The 19,789-nt window shown below is 33.6% G+C and overlaps 1 protein-coding gene across 1 annotated transcript; it reads left to right on the top strand.

The window, feature by feature from the left end:
• Nucleotides 1-10,688: 10,688 nt before the first annotated feature.
• Nucleotides 10,689-18,338, top strand: LOC128207176 (melatonin receptor type 1A-like). Its single transcript, XM_052909959.1, has one exon. It carries the CDS (start codon nucleotides 10,928-10,930, stop codon nucleotides 11,981-11,983), a length of 1,056 nt encoding a protein of 351 aa, XP_052765919.1. The 5' UTR covers nucleotides 10,689-10,927; the 3' UTR covers nucleotides 11,984-18,338.
• Nucleotides 18,339-19,789: the final 1,451 nt, after the last annotated feature.

The raw sequence follows: 19,789 nt of genomic DNA, 5'->3' as shown, positions 1-19,789 counted from the left end.
GTTGCCGTATAAGTTGCCGTATAAGTTGCCGTATGTCTTATCAGTTGTCGTATCAGTTGCCGTATCAGTTGTCGTATCAGTTGCCGTATGCCGTATCAGTTGCCGTATGTCGTTCCTGTTGCCGTATCAGTTGCCATATCAGTTGTCGTATCAGTTGCCGTATCAGTTGCCGTACCAGTTGTCGTATCAGTTGTCGTATCAGTTGCCGTATCAGTTGTCGTATCAGTTGCCGTATGCCGTATCAGTTGCCGTATGTCGTTCCTGTTGCCGTATCAGTTGCCATATCAATTGTCGTATCAGTTGCCGTATCAGTTGCCGTATCAGTTGCCGTATCAGTTGCCGTATCAGTTGTCGTATCAGTTGTCGTATCAGTTGCCGTATCAGTTGCCGTATCAGTTGCCATATCAGTTGTCGTATCAGTTGTCGTATCAGTTGTCGTATCAGTTGCCGTATCAGTTGTCGTATCAGTTGTCGTATCAGTTGCCGTATCAGTTGTCGTATCAGTTGTCGTATCAGTTGCCGTATCAGTTGCCGTATCAGTTGTCGTATCAGTTGTCGTATCAGTTGCCGTATCAGTTGTCGTATCAGTTGTCGTATCAGTTGCCGTATCAGTTGTCGTATCAGTTGTCGTATCAGTTGCCGTATCAGTTGTCGTATCAGTTGCCTTATGTCGTTCCTGTTGCCGTATCAGTTGCCATATCAGTTGTCGTATCAGTTGCCGTATCAGTTGCCATATCAGTTGTCGTATCAGTTGCCGTATCAGTTGCCATACCAGTTGTCGTATCAGTTGCCGTATCAGTTGCCGTATCAGTTGTCGTATCAGTTGTCGTATCAGTTGCCGTATCAGTTGTCGTATCAGTTGCCGTATGCCGTACCAGTTGCCGTATGCCGTATCATTTGCCGTATCAGTTGCCGTATCAGTTGCCGTATCAGTTGATAAGCTAAGGGGATGTATTCAAAAGTCATCTTAGAGATATATTCGATTTAGTGAAACTTTTCATATATTTGACAAATACAGTGTGTGCATACCACTCGATTAATAACGTCATATATGCTACGTCAGAAGGCAACATTTTGCTTAAAATGAAGACTTAAAACAAAGATAACTTTTATTTTACTTCACAATTTTAAATGAAACAGTGGGCAGTCTATGCCGATTAAAGAAACACGCCTTCATTTTATTACCGAAGTTCGATTAAGCGATTTGTTTGATCACAAACTTCGACAAACCTGTTTTAAAAATAATGTGTTTACAGTGCTTCGCCAGACGGCCTTTTTTGTGAAAAAGTGTGTCGGTGTGTTCTAAGACACTCAGCTCTCAATCAAACATTGCTCAAAGACCGAAGGCGGGTCTCCGTAAGCGGAGTAGATATCGCCATGTTTAATTTAAAATGGTGAAAAAATAGCTAAGTTATCCCTGTGTAAAGTTGTCATTCGAAGAAAAAATTTGCCCTCCGACGTAGCATTTTTGATGAAATTGTTCATGTGGTATACACACACTGAAATATTATCGAAAATTCCATTTATTTATTTTTTATTATTTATTCATATGAATATAACATATAGTTGTGAATACTGTCATTTTTTCATTAGTTTGAGCTTTCAAAAAGGCGAAATTCCGATATTAAGTAAATTACTTATGAAAACGGCGTGGATGTCGGCGTTCATTCACAAGTCATAGGACAACAGTATGTGTTTTATTACATTGTCACATTCGTCGGTTTGCCTTCCACAGAATGAGTAATATTTAAAGGTAAAACGACACTGCTACCCATTGCAATCTTCTGTCATACAATAATCGCAAGACTGCTGTAGAAATGGGAATATGCACGTCTACAGTAAACTCTGTTTGATTTGGCCTGCTTCAAGTATAGGGTTTATATTGGATTAGACTATTTATTTTAAATGCATTACCGTGTTAATCGCATGTATATTTGCATTCTTTTTTGAGGTATTTACTTATATAATTGTTGGCATGTAGTTCTATAAATAAACAATGTAGTTATTCGCACGTACCATTAATTTGAACAAAAAGATTACAAAATAGATTAACTGAATGCATGAGTATAGTGCCTCTACTCACAGGAAGCAAATTGTTTTCAAATAACGATTCGAATCAGTTTCTATTAGAATGGAACACGAAAATGAGATTCATGACAGGAAAAGAAATACAATCTACAGATCTTAATGAGTGCTGAAAGGGCGTGCACATACCGTAAACATCGGGTCAAACATCTCAAATAATGTGTGATTAATGACTAAACGTGTTCACGTTTACTACTTGGCTCGACATAAAGTTCCCATTATTTTATGTTGGTGCCACTCTGTTGTATTTGTATCACCTCGATTTAATTTGTTTAAGGCAGATAAGTTTGTATAAACATTTTATGCGGTGATTTAATTTTAGCCACATTATATTACAAGTCTTATCTTTATGAAATACCGCAAACACATTCTTTCACTGTTTCATTCTTTATTTATACGGTTTTATAACTATTTTAATTTCAATATAAATTCAATATAAATTCAAAGTAAATATCCTCATAGTATACAGTAAGCTTTTAATTTATTGAAGATGTTAACACTTTCCAAACATAATAATCGAACATTTTGTCACAAACATGTACGTATCTTGATAGATTGAAATCGTATTTAGGGCATTAAGTTGCAATAAATCGCAATGACCCACTTATTTTTTACTTTAGGTTTTTTATTGCTGTGGTTCGAATAAGTCGCCCCTTTTTTTGCATGTTGGTTTTGTTGTTTTCATTTTCACGTATGATGGCTGACAGCGCGTCTTAATTTACTGCCTACATAAGCGAACGATTTATGAAAAACTGAACACAGCCCAAAAGTAAGCCTGACAATAATTATCTAGCATTTTCCTTTCAACTGTGCCCTTAAAACGCCTTTACATCTTCGTGTACTGCTTGCAGGCTTGTTCAGCACACCCATAAAAAATTCACATTGATATGGATTGTCAATGATGTCGATGACAAGTACAATGACTTAAGAAAAAGAGTCCATCCGTTATGGGGTCTCCAACCTCAGTTCCGTTATAAATGGGTTTTCCTCTGATATACAAGATTCTGAGTTCTAATTAAGTATTAGACAGACCATTATCCTTTTAATAATTATCCTATTGTGTTTGGTTGTTGGACGCGTGGGTGTACAATTTTGTTTAATGTGTGAATATAATTCAAAATACAATGTAAATATATTGTCGCCTTGAGAGTTAGCGTTCTTTTGCGTTTTTTAACAAATAATCAAGCAAGCTATACATCATGCTTTACTTAAAAGTTAAATAAGAGATACGACACTAAAACGAGGGACAACACGTTATTGTTGGCTCCTCGATCAAATCAGCTTGCGCACTATATGATTCAACACATTTGACATATGATTTGTTGCAACAAATATAACGAATGAAGAGCTCCTTAAATATGTAATATTTTGCCGAGATAAACAACACTCCCCATTACCCTTGCAAGGTCTAGACTATCGACTGACCTTGCAAAGGAGTAAAAGCACCACAACTAAGCTCAATGTCATATTCCATATGCACGGTGGAGAACCCACGTGACTTATTTGGTAAAGTGCACGGCAACAAATGTCAACAAGTCTCGATTCAGGTAAGGTTTTTAAAGATAACTTTCTTAATAGTTGAAGAAATTTTGTGAAATAAAGACCATAAACCCCGCATTTAAGAGCTCTATCCACGGTAATAAAGAACTTTCTCTAATATCCTAAAGTTTTCCTGAAAATCTTGACCAACTGATTTCTCAGAGTTGAAATCTAAGGCAAAGTACACGGCTTTTGACAAATCTATCGCTTTACTTCATGTTAGCCGTAACTGATTCATACACAAATCTTATTTTAAGCAAATTTTATGTATTTTATAGTTTTCAGCGGGTATTGTTTAACTTCTAGTTATTTCAAAGGTAAAAATGAACTAAAACCAAATTGATAAAGTACACGGACATTTTAGGATGATAAAGTACACGGTCATTTTAGTTTATGTTTGAAAGTAGAGTGCGGTTTACAAACTAATAGTTATATAAGCATTTTCTATTCGTGAAGTCAGAATGTATAGTGTTTAGTTTTCATTTAAGTTGTATCAATACATTTTGCATTATAACGCACACCTAAATAACTAAATATTTAACAATCGTATTTAATGAGGAGTTGAAAGATAGTCTATGGGATAATTTAAGATAAAGTCTGCCATTATAAGTTCGATTACTTTTAAATATGCAGATCAATACAGAACCATACATACATTTCTTCAAAAATCAGATAGTTTTACTTATAAATTATAATCTGGACTGACGGCGAATAAAACATCTCTGTAGTTAGCGGCCCGTTTGTGGTGATTATAAATTTCATGATTATTCCTATTTTGATGTGATATAAAACAATAAAATAGGCACATCACAATTAGTTTATATATATTTCCACATTTAAAATCATATTGTTCATACCTTTCAGATAACGCTGAATCTTTTATTTGGTTTAGTCTGAACAAATATTACCTGATCTACATCAGTAAAACTGCGATCGTTCGAACAATACTGACAGGAACTCATTGTATAGATGGAGGCTCGGAGTTAGATGGGAAACAGCAAGGAGGAATGAGAGCACACTATATTACCAACTTACAGGCTAGGACTAAGACTTGAACATCTAGATAAGAGCTGAGCATGGAACATTAGAATGTTCTAGACTAAAGGCTGAAATGTGATTACAAAATAATTGTGTTTCATAGCTTGCTTAATTATATAAGATACATGCAGTTAAGAGTTTATAGTACATCAATGGGAAATTGACAATAATGCATCTCTAAACCTTGTGAAAATGTTTTATGCTCAATCCGTTTTCATACTAATTTTACACAGCATTTTTTTCAGTACTGTAAGACAAACGAACATTTTGAAAGAGCACCATTTGGTAAAAGTACGTTTTGCTATTTATCTTAATAAAATGCTAAACTCATCAAACCGTTATTTTAACTTGGCAGCATACTGGAATGCACTTCTAACTAGACCATTGTGATCTTTCAATGTGTCCTGATAAGGTGTGTTTCGCCTTAGCGTGCCTGCTGAGTCCAGATTTGAACTTGAATGCTGAGCGACACTGTTGACATTTGTGACGTGTCATTCCCCTGTGTCTAGTAGAAATCTGGTCACTGAGATTGGTCGTGTCACCCAATTTGAACCCACACACATCACACGTTAGCTTCAATTGGCCACTTTCGCGTCTTTCGTGTATCTTCAAGTCTTGCAAGAGCAGTTTTGCCACAAAATTTGCAAACGTGCAACTTTGTCTCGCCGTGATTGCTGCACCTATAAAAAGACATGTACTGTCACAAGTTAGCGAGAAATGCTGGCAATGTCAGTACCTGAATATAATTTGTAAAAAAACACTATATTACTGCCACGCAATGAGTGTTTGATCGTGTAATCAGCATCATAAAACTAAACGACCCTATCCACTGAAACACAGACCACATTATTATGCGAAAAACGTAACCCCTAAAAAACGATGAAAACACAGTCAGACGACGGCAAATCTTAACCTCTACACGAGGGGAGTCATAATAAAAGTATAACTGTTAGTATATTCTTATTTCTCTGCGAAAAAATAAATAAATAAATAAATAAATAAATAAATAAATAAATAAATAAATAAATAAATAAATAAATAAATAAATAAATAAATAAATAAATAATAAATAAATAAATAAATAATAAATCTAACCGCATTCGTTGCATAAAGTCTTCATATTCTGAAATGAAACCAATGTCACAAAATCATAAGTCTATCAAATCAGCTAGCAATCGAAGACATTAATAGTACAAGACCACATTTATTTCTCAAAATTGACAAAATGAAGAGTTATTAAGCAGTTATGTGTTACTGTTTACCATATATAATGAATACAAACACGTTTTACATATACCATACGAAAAAGAAGTGGAACACCCTTTACAAAAACTTCAAGCCCTTTATATGTCAATTGCGAATATATTGTTAAAATACGGGACTGAATTTTAGTGTGATAACACATGTTTCCATGATTCATGAAAATGAGCCCATCATTTAGGCGACTCCGTCGGTCTAACTGTTAAAACGCGTTCATTCGTCCATTGCCACTCCATTACATTGCGTCTTTTCAAACATGGAGCAATGTTCAATAATAAATTTGAAGAATAGAAATATTAAATAAATTCATAATAACTTGTTTTAGCACCAGTCAGTGAAATAATGAGTATATACACTGAAGGTTGTAAACGACCGTGTACATTATCAAACCTAAAATGTCCGTGTACTTTATCAATTTGATTTTAGTTTATTTTCGCCTTTGAAATAACTATAAGAAGTTCAACAATACACGCTGAAAACTTTAAAATACATAAAATTTGCTTATAATAAGATTTGTGTATGAATTATTTACGGCTAGCATGAAGTAATGCGATAGATTTGTCAAAAGCCGTGTACTTTGCCTTAGATTTCAACTCTGAGAAATCAGTTGGTCAAGATTTTCAGGAAAACTTTAGAATATTAGAGAAAATTCTTTATTACCGTGGATAGATCTCTTAAATGCGGGGTGTATGGTCTTTATTTCACAAAAATTCTCCAAATATTAAGAAAGTTATCTTTAAAAACCTTACCTGAATCGTTGACATTTGTTGCCGTGCACTTTACCAAATAAGTCACGTGGATTCTCCACCGTGATATGGCAGTTCAGCAATATATATTAAATTAATGTTGGCAATGCGTAGTATAGTGATATTTGTCTTACTACTGTATACATAATATTTTCTTATTCAATGTAGAAGACCTTCGTTTTAGTTGTGGTCCCTTTTCAGTCGTAATTAGCGAGCTATTGTATGACCGTAGTATTCAACATGCTTTATATATTTTAACGCTAATTGTTATTGACAAATGTACAGAAACAATTGAAAAGGATATTGGTAATGAATGTAAATATGCAGCTGATGCATGAAGCACTTGCATGGAAATATGTCATTCATCACATCATATCAATTAGGTACATCCATGGGAAACACCGCCTGTCTCTCGTTAATGAGAAGCGAGTTAATTAGAATGCCTTGTATTTCTATTTGGAACAAAAACATTGTCCGACATAGTTAATACGGTAATATTGATTAACGATCAATGAGATTTTACCATACGGATTTTATGGCGTATTCGGGCGCTGTGGCAAATTTGGACCTATATTCATTTTAAGCAATCTTTGGCGAAGATATTTTCATTAATCCCCTCTGGATATTCTTTCATCTCAAAATTGTGTGCGACAGTATTAATCAAGGTCTTATGCTTGCAAATCTGGCACCATATATCTATCTTTGTCAGACGATCCAGGGTTGAATAGACGTAATAAACAGAGCGATGACTTCTCTCGTCCAGAATATATTAAACTCGTCATTTGCAGCATGGTCTGATGTAACATATCCTGAAAGCCTAGGTCCCATTTATCGAAATGGTTAAAACACTAATTGTAAAACATACTTTCATATCTTAAACATCCTAAATCATGCTTTGAATGTGAAGTTTTTTCGTACGAAGAGTAATTACTTTATTGTCAAAATATGGTTAAGAAATTTATGACAAAAATCGATTGTTCTGAAAACCTTCCTTATTCAACACGTTTTAGAAATTGTACCGAGTACAGGTACTTTCGCCTGACATCAACCAGAAATTCTGTATCATTGCTAGATCAGTTTTTGATATATAAAGGGGTTTTATATGTGCGAAGCTATAGATGTGACAAACTTGGCTCCGTTGCGTATGTGTAATTGGCTTATTGGACTATGTTTACAATTGTTGTAAGTATATGGTACTATTATGCAAATATATTGAAGTCTTGTTTTTGGTTTCGTCGTCCTTTATACATTTTCAACAAACCCACTAAATTATAGGTAAAGTTCTCAAAAGTATACGAATGTGTTTTAATATGTACTAATTAAATAGAGGTCGCTTTACTCTAGATATCGTCGAAAAACCTGCTTTCATATTCTTAATTTTACAAGTAGATCACATCTTCTAGTGTATCGACATTGTATTTTTCAGACTGAGGTAGATATTAGCTCATAAATTCAAAAGTAAATTGTTATAATTATATTTATGCTGATTGCAAACTGCTTGACACATCCAGTATTTCACGAGATAGTCCAAATGACTTTAATATAAACTGTTGGTTTATTACTTGTTCAGCTAAATTCTTGCCTTTTTGTGAGTAGCTAATATGCAATTCAATAACGGGATTTTCAAGGAAGGTCTAAGGAGTAGACACTGCATACTCAATTAGTTTTTATACATGTATTTGTCTTATACAAGGCAAAATAATTAAAAAGAGATGGGATGAATGTGAAGTTGAGTATTTTTTTTTCCTTTTTATGCCATGTGAAAACCATGCTCCGTATCATCAGAGCACGCATCAACTTGAAAAACAATGGGAATGAAGTAAAAGTTAACATATAAACTGATAAATACATTTTAAGTGCTCAAAGACCGGATAGATGAAATAACAGTTGATTGTAGTTTTACAGAAAATCATGGCATATATAATCTCTTTTTGGAAATAATGTCGTTAAAAGCACTGTGCGGGATGAATATAAAAACAACATGTACAAATACAGTCGAAAGTTTAAACATTTACCCCGTTCAATAGCACAGGGTTAGCGCAAGAACAGCAAAACATTTACAAGGCAGAAATACGGAATAACAAAACATTACTCAACAAACACTACATATATGTTTTATATAAAACATGGAGTGTTTATCAAGGAGTGTGAGGAACCGCCTGGGAACGGTTAAAAATGATTTTGAAGTGAGAGCGGGCAGTGAAATATATCATATTGTTATTTCACTGTTTAGAACACCGTTGGTGATTGTCCAGCTGGATCATAAATAAGTATAATAAAATCATAAAATTACCATTAAACAAGTTCATTGTTGAATATTTGACTGTTAGTATCTTCCTTGTATTTTCAAATGTATACAATCTCACTCGTCAAACATCTGTTAAACACACATCACATAAAGGATTTCAATGCACGAACATTGCTTTCATGAAAACAAATAACGACAACAAAAATGTAAACCTAAAAAACGTATATTTATTCCGTTAGTTAGTCGCAAAGCTCCAAGTTAATATATTCCATATGTTTTGAAAATGCAAGATGAGTCACGCGCAACTCCTAGACATTATATTAATTTACTTCGTGGCATCACGTCAGTAAACAACATCGAACGTGCTCGTTGTGAAATGTACAAAACAATGCTTTGTTAATATTTACACAAATGCAGAAATTATGGTCGGCAAATAAAGTATCGATCATGTATTTTAGGTCCTTATAAAATACACCATTACCCTTGTAAGGTCTTACAGCCAAACGAAAAGACTTCAGACGAAATTTACAGGGAAAATCACAGTTTTCCAATAAAAGAGAAAATCAACTTTTGTTATAGTCTACTAATTGCCTTCTGCATATGATAGCTTTAAATCAACAATTAAAAGAAATAAGTTACGCAGCAATCGAGATATTGAGTCAAAAGTTTTATAGCATTTATTCCTTAGAAAATGAGCGAAACGGTTTTATCTGGGTGGGGGGTATTGAATGTCACTTAAAACCTATTCGCATTCATCCTTCAATATTGCTCTATAGATTGATGACTGGCAATTGACTTACTTAATTCATCCTCTGTTTTGCTGGTCAGTTAATATTTCAATTCATCTGCTTTTATCTATGTTCTATTTCATAAACGCCGCTAACAACGTGAGCAATCGTAATGCCAATACATTTATATTTATATATAGCACACACAAAACTGTAGAGATTACGTGAAATACAATCTGTTCTGGTAAATATTTTTTCTCCAGAAGCAAAGGTGTGGGAATCTCATTGGCAATAATTGAACTATCTTGCATGGTTATCTGCTACAATAAAATATCACGTTGCAAAGTTTACAGCTGTTTACTATCGTGAACACGTTTGCGAGGGCATCGAATAAATCAGCCCACTAGCTGCATGTTTCGGTTAAATGAGTTGCAGGTTTGTTTGTATAATTAACATATTTGACCTGCCGAAATATCATCGTCGATAAACAATATCAGAATCACTATACGTGGGTTTATGTCGTCTGTTTGTCATATCGCGATATAATTATACAATTCAAATTTTCAAACATAGCATTGTTATGACATAATACAGCTCCGTAATGCATAGAAAGTAATTATAAGTAATAAATAATATGTCACTATATATTAGGTGAAATAGTTGTATTCTATAATCGATCAAATCTAAGATACTAAAGCATTGCTTGGCAACCGAACTAGTTCATTGTAACAAAAGTGGGGTCTTTTTAAAGCCATTATTATAGATCCTGATCACTGTACATAGACCCTTGAGAGTTTGTTTGAGCATAAATGAAAAAAAAAAAATGAAACTACAATAATTAGTCAAGTTTGGCTTTGTTATAAGGCACATACGAGCTTGAAGTGGAAATGTATGCAAAACATCTTTAAAAAGGGCGTTAAAACAATTCCCTTGCGCAAATGCGAGAGGGCTGCGCTTTGCTCTCTGTCTCTCCTGTTCTACAGTTTCTCGATACTCAGAGCTTCTCAGTGGCACAAAGTCCAATAGCGTAGATACCGGCGTGAAGTGCGGGCGAATTAATGTCGCTGAGAGGAAACTATCAGTGAGATATCCTGAAATAGGATTGTGTATTAAAAGTTATAACAATTGTTCGTGTTGGCAGTAATAGTTATACCGCGGATCTATTTGAGTGTTGACCAGAATAATAGTTTCTCCGTCAGGCAAGGAAATGATGTTCCGCTGGAACGGTTCTAAACTCATAACATTCTGATGTTTTATTGCAGACTATTTTGAAAGTTTAAAAAATGGATATGATCGGATCAAATATAACGATGAATGTTTCAAATGAAACAACGATGGGCGCGGTAGGACCGTCCCGGGCCGCAATGTATATCGGTGCATCAATAATGCTTATTGCACTAATTCTTGGACTTTTTGGAAACTTTCTTGTCATGATTGTGATTATTAGGCGAAAAGATATTGCCAATATTATTCACCTTTTTGTTGTGAGCTTGTGCATCAATGACATCATAAACCTAGGAATAAATAACACCATGGTAACAAGCTCGTACCTGATAGGAAAATGGCCAACCGGCCTCTTGGGATGTGAGCTGTCCACTCATTTCACCGTTATCCTGATGGGATCGTCTTTGTGGCACACTGCTTTGATAGCGATACATCGCCTGGTTGTTGTGGTATTCAACAATTTTTACAAGAAAATTTCAAAGAAAGGTTATACAATTTTCTTGCTGGTGTTTTGTCGAGTGGTACCTCTGCTTTTCTTATGCCAACCATCGCTAGGACACATGGCATATTATGAGCCGAAACTGATTAGGTGCATAGTGAAGAAAAATTATGGTCCTTTCACACTTCTCGTTAGCATTTTTCTAATGATGATTCCGTCGTTCATTTTAATAGTTTGCTATATAGCAATATTTATAAAGGTTCATCAGTCATCACAAGCATTTCGGGCTAATAGACAAAAGGAATGGCTAAAACGAGAGATTCAAATTACAAAGATGTTTGGAATAGTATTTCTGCTCATCATGATCGGATATATACCTTACGGAATCGTCCGCGCTATTGACAAAACTCTGTCATATGACGCCAATTTTTACGTGGCAATCACCGTCTTTTTTGCTGTCGCCAACTGCTTTAATCCAGTAGTTTACGGTGTAATGGACCGTCAAATACGGAAAGCCTGTTTTGAAGCATTAAATATACGAAGACGTAATGAGGGCGAGGACTCTCCGGAATTCCAGAACAAAGAAACAATGACCAACCACACGAGAATGTCTATAGACATGGAGGATTCCCCTGCAATACCTTTGAAAAGCAAGATGAAAGAGAACGACGAATAGAGGGGACTGTTATGTTTTCTGTTTCAAGTTGCGGTTGTATCATGTTCCATTAACATGAATCATAACTATATGTAAGGGAAATGTAAATAGCCAACCTCTGTTGTACTTCAAGTGTAAGTTTCCGATGAATGTGTTGTTTTATATAGTGTGTGTTTAATATTTTCTTCATTCAACAGATACTTAAACATACAGGAATTGTCTAAATATTTGTTTTATTATAAATCATGAGTTATCATTATCTTGGTGATAATCAATTAAATATATCATTTTTTTGAATAATCAATTTAAACCAAAATACGTCTAAGAATTTAACCAAAAAGCTGTTTCGCTGTTTTCCAAATAATACGTGTTTTAATTAAGTGGTTGAATTTTATTTATGCCATTATACTTGTCATTCTCTACATACTAAATAGTAAATATGCCTGTTTAGTTTTGAGTAATGTACATGATTTCAATTATGTATGAAATGTTGTATTGTTCTAATGTTGTTACGGATTTAAAGTAACCATTAATTTTTGCTTAAGCAACCTGTCTGCATCACAAAAACAGATATAATATACTCGATACCACAACTAACTGTTACAAAGAGATTGGATGATTGGATATATACGAGACGTATAAATCAGTAAAATCTGGAATAAGAAATATAATTTCCTGAACAATTCAAGCTAACATTTATCATCCTGTAAAATTGAAATTTAAGTTAACCACAATTTATCTCAGACGAAAATGAGGGTGTTAATTACTTTGAAAAGCTGAATAGTCGATACGATACAGGAAAGCATTATTACCGGGAAATGCGTTGAGTTTTATAATTGCTTTTATAGTTTCATAGTTTGTAGTTGCCTAAAGAACTCTATTCTGAGGTAGTATATCCTTAGAAATATTAATATTTACCTAATTTAAGACACAAAATGGTTTGAAGAGTTTGCGTGTTCCCGGTGATTCATTCCATGCTGTAAGTAACAACCAATATTTCATTATGCAGCCCAAAACAATAAATTGTATCAATTATCGGCGAGACGTTCATATGAAACAACGTAAAAAATATTTGAATAATATGTATTTTTATTCAAGTAGCCAGTCAGTCAAAACCTTGAAAATTTTAGTTACCGTGTAAATTTTTTGTATAAAGAATTATAACAATATAATATAATTATAGCTAGTGATACGTAACAATACTCATTATAACGGCATACCTTTTTCAAAATGATGTTAGCCTTTGAAATGAAGTCACTCGCAACAAACCTAATCTTCGGGGATTCGAATTCTTACTCGCTGACTCATTTGCATCATTATGAAAAACAAATCATATGGCAACTATCTATGAAAACTACAGAATGTGTTATACTATGGAGGGTTGATAAATTAACGTATATGGCTTAAATTTCCATATCATCAGAGTGCGCTATTAGAATAATTGTCCTGGGCATTAATGCAATCTTAAGAATCCCGGTCTAAACAGCAATTCACATGAAGCGCGCTATCATTGAATAGTGTCAACAAAAACTGCGTTATTAACGTTAAGATGTATACTCTTAATTTCTTAATATTCTTACAAAGTAATATCTGAAACAACAATAAAAAGCATACGTGGTCGGTTCCTATGCGTAAAATATCAATCGATCTGGCACGTGTGTCGATTGTACGATGGCAAAACGAGGCCGTCAAATATCAGAAGACAAATACGAAAGTCTGTTATCACTATAATTTGAAGAGTTTAACTTAAAACTTTCTTTTATTATTAGAGAAAATGTTTTTAAGACTAAGGAACTTCATTCCAACAGTTTTAGAAATACTACAAAATTAGATAGAACACGGTATTTGTCCTTCAGACTTTGAATATCGAATGCGTTTTAAGCACACAACACAAAAAGTCGCAAACGGTTTGGTTTGACGACGTGTATTTGAAGGTAATAAAAGGGTTCAAATTAGAAACTGGGGAAATTATTCGAGTCATACCATTGCGATATAATCGTACTCATCTGAAAAGACAGTTAATGAACACCGAAATATCGCATTATTACGCGTGTGAATGTCTGCCAAAACGTTAATATTGTTTTTACTGTTTCGGTGGTAATGAAATGTTTTTTTCCACGAAGCCCAATAGAACAGCTATGTGCAGAATTACTTCATTGCGTTGCAATTGTTTCAGGCCTGTATTTTGTTTGTCCACGAACGCTGGAGGCAATATTTTGCAATTAAAACACTTTTTGCAGTATAAAGGATCGACTTTCGCTGAGACGAAACATTGAAACAATGTAATTGAACACTTAGACAGCAGTTTTAGAAGACGGCATTTCTAATTTAAAAACCTCGACATTTTCACATGGCATTCAATCGTGGTTTTCTTATGAGAATGCTCACCAAAATTAATATCAGCGAGCAGATATGTAAAAGTGTTTACTTAATTGTTTCATTTAATACATTGTATATTAAATGTAAAACATCAACCTTGAATTTGATTAATGGTCATATTTACGAACTGAATGTGGAAAGAAAGAGAGTTTCAAAAGTAAAAACCTTTTACCATATTTCGATTGAAGCATAATTAGCTGTCCAATTAGTACGTACAATGATTCTGATATTTGAAAACCTCAGGACAACCCAGAAGTCAAAAGAAAATGTACGATTCAGTGGCGAACTAATAATGCCTAACATACACATAACGAGAGACACGGAACGCCACAAAACGACAAAGCCGGACTACAAATATATTGAAATATCGTTAGTAATAAATGTTTGGTTTAATGCATAGGAATTGTGAGCGAAAGATAATCAATTGAACAATTCAGATTTGTTTTAAGATGATTTAAAATATATTCTGTATTTTTGATCCTACATTTCTGGCATTCTTTAAAGTTCGTTCTAATTAATTAATGAAAATGGAATTATCAACGTTTGATAAGCATTTCAAATAATAGATAAGCTATGTTTGTACTTGAAATAAAAGACCAAAATTAGGTTTCTGATGATGAAATGCGTTATTGTATCACAAAGTATGACCAATCCATAACAAGCCGTGGAAGAGTCCATGTGGTTAACAGAGCCAACATTGCCCCATATTATTTGACCCTTTTTTACTCTCTAGAATCAAGTACTCTTTAGATACAATTAAAACAGTAGAATGGAACTTTGTTATTTATTGAGTGCTGTTATACACACAATCACCATGCGTGATATCGTGATTTATTTCTTTGTTAAAATATGGCTTAGAAACATGCTTAATTTGGAGTGCATAATTGTATCGAAGAGATACAATGGAACGTATCGCATTATCATGAAAACCCTTTTGTTGGTTCTGTAAAGTAGCTTTCTGATACAATTATTAATATTCTCTTTGTAAATAATTAAAAATCAACAATATGATTAGGAAAATTGCGTTTGGCTCCTGCATCTCTGAAGAACAGGTCGGCCGGTTGTGTCTCGATTCTTATCGTATCGAATATTCTCATCACTATAGGGAACACACTATTCACGGCATCATGCTTTTGTTGCTAAGCATGCAACGCTTAGCAAAAGATGCAACGCTTAGCAAAAGATTTTTAAACTGATTCAATGCGCATCAATTAAAAGACATGTATTACGTATTATAATGAAACAAAATAAGAGAACAATAGTTGCTGTTGTTGTTTTTTTCATTTTCGAAAAGTACACTTTCAGAGATGTTCAACGACATTTTTATTACCTAAGGCAATTGCCCAAATTTAGCAGCAATGGTTTTCTTTCGACTCAATCTTGGGTATTTACTGAAGTAACACTCTTTAATTTAAATTTTGAACTCAATTGGTGTACTTTTGAACCTAACATTCACTCATTGTTTAAATAGATTGATTTACATAATCCTAATTATTTGTCCGGAGTCAGCAACATCAAAAGGAGCCCTAATGGTGAATAATATATCATGATACAGATATACGACAAATAAGTCGGCCAATATGAAATCATATAATTAATGAGTATATCATGTATTTCCACATTTATAAGATGTTTTCTTTATTTACTTGTTTACTTTAATTGTTAATCAAATCATTACATTTACCGCTTTATTTCGTTTTTTCAATCTCAACGTTAGAAAAAAAAAGTTCGTCGGCGTAGTTATTGCTAATTTCTTTTTATTCAAACGTATTCAAAAAGCACTTCATACAGCTATCAGGGAAAACATTTGACATGTATATACAAAAAGTATCTTTCATCTAAAAAAACAATAGTTTTGCGATTTTGTAATGTAGAAAAGAGGGGGGGGGGGGGGCGAAGAAAAAATAAAAAAGAAAGAAAATGCACATAAAAAGATTTGACTAAAAAAGAAAGAGACAAACTGGCTTTCTAAAGCGTATAATATATCTGATGATTAGCCCATTTCTGCAAATTGACATTTAGTTTATCTTTCACAATAGCTATTTCACGTTCAATATTGATTTGAATATGCAAGTATTTTTCAAAATTGCGGAAGTAAGTAATTGTTTCTCTGTTTTTTGAACAAAAATGTAGTATTTTAGTAGTAAAACTATGAAGTTAATGCAGCTATAATATCATTCAACGTTTATTGCTAATAAAATATGTTTTTTAATTCAATTCAATTCTAATATTTTTTGAGTGGAGAAAGCGTTTCAAGTCATTCCACAGGTCTTGTATGATATAACACTCCCAGAACATGTGGTTTATTGCTAAAAAAACTAAACTGTGCTCGCGTTTGCCACCCTTTTGTATTTTTGTTGTATGATTTAAATTGAACAGATCAACAAATCCCTATGATAAACTACATTTTGCTTGTAAAATCAAGTTTAAGCAAGCAATCTTTGTATATAATTAAGATACTACTTAAGCTTGTTACGCGTTATATTTTTTTTTAAACATTTTTACTGGGATGTTAACTTTTGTAAACTAAATATGTTTGTATTTTTCATCGTGATATCTCAACAAGATTTAACACAAACCATTCTACCGCCATATTTCTGTTTTTGGAATATTAAAGGTCTAGTTTTATACTTTTAAAAGTGAGCCCCTCATCCCCCCCCCCCCAACAAAAAAAGAAATAAATAAAAAAACGTGTATTTGCAAACTATCCCCGTGTATTGAACTTAATCTAATTGCCTAATTGTCTTATCAGATCTCTGATCTGAATATCCTGCTGGGCAGGTTTAGAGGTTTTGTTGTAGAAATGGACACTAAATGACACTGAGCCAATACACGAATAAACAGGAACTTGGCCCCTACTGTGACACCAGCAGGAGATGCACAGCAGGGGATTGTCACGCCAAACATTCCTTAAACTAGGCCTTTAAGCTTATTCAACATTCCTTCAAAAATGCTATGCATTGTCTATCCACGAGTAGTGTTCGAATGAGCTCATTACAAATTAATTATTGTGAGTTAATTTATTCCAGACTCCTATCATCCGCATCAATATTAAGTAGAAATAACAGAGTTGATTCACCAGAACTATCAACAATTTTCAGTTGTAAATCAACTAGGTTTTTAATCAAATTGATTAATTTCCGACATTTGTATGCTCGTATTGTATTGTAGCGAGTTTCGACAGCCAATGATAATTCTTTTCAAGAATCCCGTATTTTGCGAGTCAGTTAGCAAATGAAAATGGTTGGAATCTGATCTGTATTATTCGGTCAGCCGGGGTATATATTGTTGTTTATCATGTTGTAGTAGCTCACTGTTATCACATTAAATGCTATATATTCAATAACACATATTAAAATATTTGACTGGTTCTTTCAAAACTTTAGACGTATGTACAAATTTATATCTGAAACTCCAACAACGAGAAGTAATATGAAATTACAGATGTAAGTCTCGGAAATACTTCCTTAGGGAACAAAACATTAAGATAGACATTCTGGTTAAGAAAATAATTAACCAGAATTGCTTTGATAATAAACAGATAATGACCATTATGCCATTTTTGATCAAATAAATTCTGATGAATATGGTTTGCCATAAAGGTAACAATAAAAGCATAAGCCCAAATTATATTATGTAAGCTTTGATGTTCAAAATGCTTTCATTATGATTGTATCTCACCCTTTCAATGTCATTTTATTTGTCAGCTAAACCGTCAATGATTGCTGTATATAACGGTGTAAATTTATACATGTCAAACTAAGATATGTTTATAGTTTTAAAAATGTTATTGTCGAACTTTGTATATAATATTATTGAAGGAATGATCATGGATATGTCATAATGGTTAACTGATGTCTCCAAAATTACATTTTCTTGAAGTTATGAAGACATTTTGCGTTCCTTTGAATGTTACGGTATGGGGGAATGATACATATTTGTTTAATCTAAATTTTGTCACGTGTTTGTAGCATGAGTGATGGTAATGAATAAAGTTCAGAAGTTGAATAAGTTATTGGTTTTCTTTATCTTTTATCATTCCGTCGCTGTATCAGTGTCATTGTCATTACAATCAAATACAGCGTACAGCATTTCTAGAACTGAAGCTTGATATACGGTTCAGTCATAGTCGCACATAGCCTCGGACTGGTTCACGAACTCTGACTGATTTTAGCAGCAATTTATAATAGTTTGGTAATGTAGATTACAGACACATTTCAGGTTAGATATTTCAGAGTACACTTTTTAATATCACTGTTATTCGCGATCGGAAAGACGGGGCTTATTATGCACATTTTTCAACCCGTGCCCAGTGTTATACCATACCCTGTTTGGCTTCCGACTAATACTATTACGCTTTTTATCTCAAATACATGCATTTGATATAAATACATTGTCATCATTGATATAGATTATAACATGAATGCATTATAATTCATAATCGATAACCTGATAAAATGTTACAGATTATACAATAAAAAATCTCTATAAAGGACGTTAAATATACATTTAAATACATTTTATTATTTAATACTATTAATACAATGTAAATTCCAATACGTTTTGTTCACAGATAGAAACATTTTTATCAATTTGAGAAACAAAAAAGCGGACATTTAACCAAAGCGTCAGGCAATGCTGTCATTGGCATAGCTGTGCGCATTTATCATATCATTCAGCCTGAAATAACGAGTTGCGCCAGCTGTTGGTGAAGCTTCTGGCCTGTTTAAATATCCTGATACATATATACGAAATGTATAATGATAAACTAAATTAAAAGGTTGCACTATATATCATATAGCAACACAAGGTATTGCCGTCCAATCAATTAATCAAAACTGCAAGGTCAATCCTACTTAACGTAGCCTGGCGGATTTTTGACATGGCACATGACGTATTTTTGTACGTAGAGGAGAAAAAAAGCGCTAAGAGGTTGGTCTACAATGCGCCGCATAATTGCATAATAAGTTCGCATTTAACTAGGCGAGCCCGTCACGTAGGGCATACTCGCTCCTTTATGCGACGAGATTTGGCATTTTGGCTCCTTTGCCGCGAAAAGGAAATACTTAATACTATGAAATACGCACCGAAAATGAGCACACCGTCAAAATACATCAAGGACGGATCACCTTTACGAGTTGGAATCACAGCCTTCGAATTATCAGCGAAACAGAAGCCATTTTTTTTCAATAACTTCAAAGCAGCGTATACAAAATATCGACCAACTCCCGGACAACCGAACGTTCAACCCCGCATCAATATATATTAAAATAACCCTTTCAGCCCACATATTTCCAGTTATTACTACTTTTATTTGGCACATTTATTTTTTTTATTTGAAAAAGATTTCAAATTTAAGTCAATTTCCGAATGTGAATAAGATATGAATATTATTAGTATTCATATATAATTTCAGCTACTCAAAAATTCAAGTAATATTTCGAAAAT

This window comes from Mya arenaria, chromosome 11 (assembly GCF_026914265.1).
Source record: "Mya arenaria isolate MELC-2E11 chromosome 11, ASM2691426v1".
Lineage (NCBI taxonomy): Eukaryota > Metazoa > Mollusca > Bivalvia > Myida > Myidae > Mya > Mya arenaria.
Note: the sequence above shows the minus strand (reverse complement) of the source record. Positions and strands in the feature narration are given on the sequence as shown.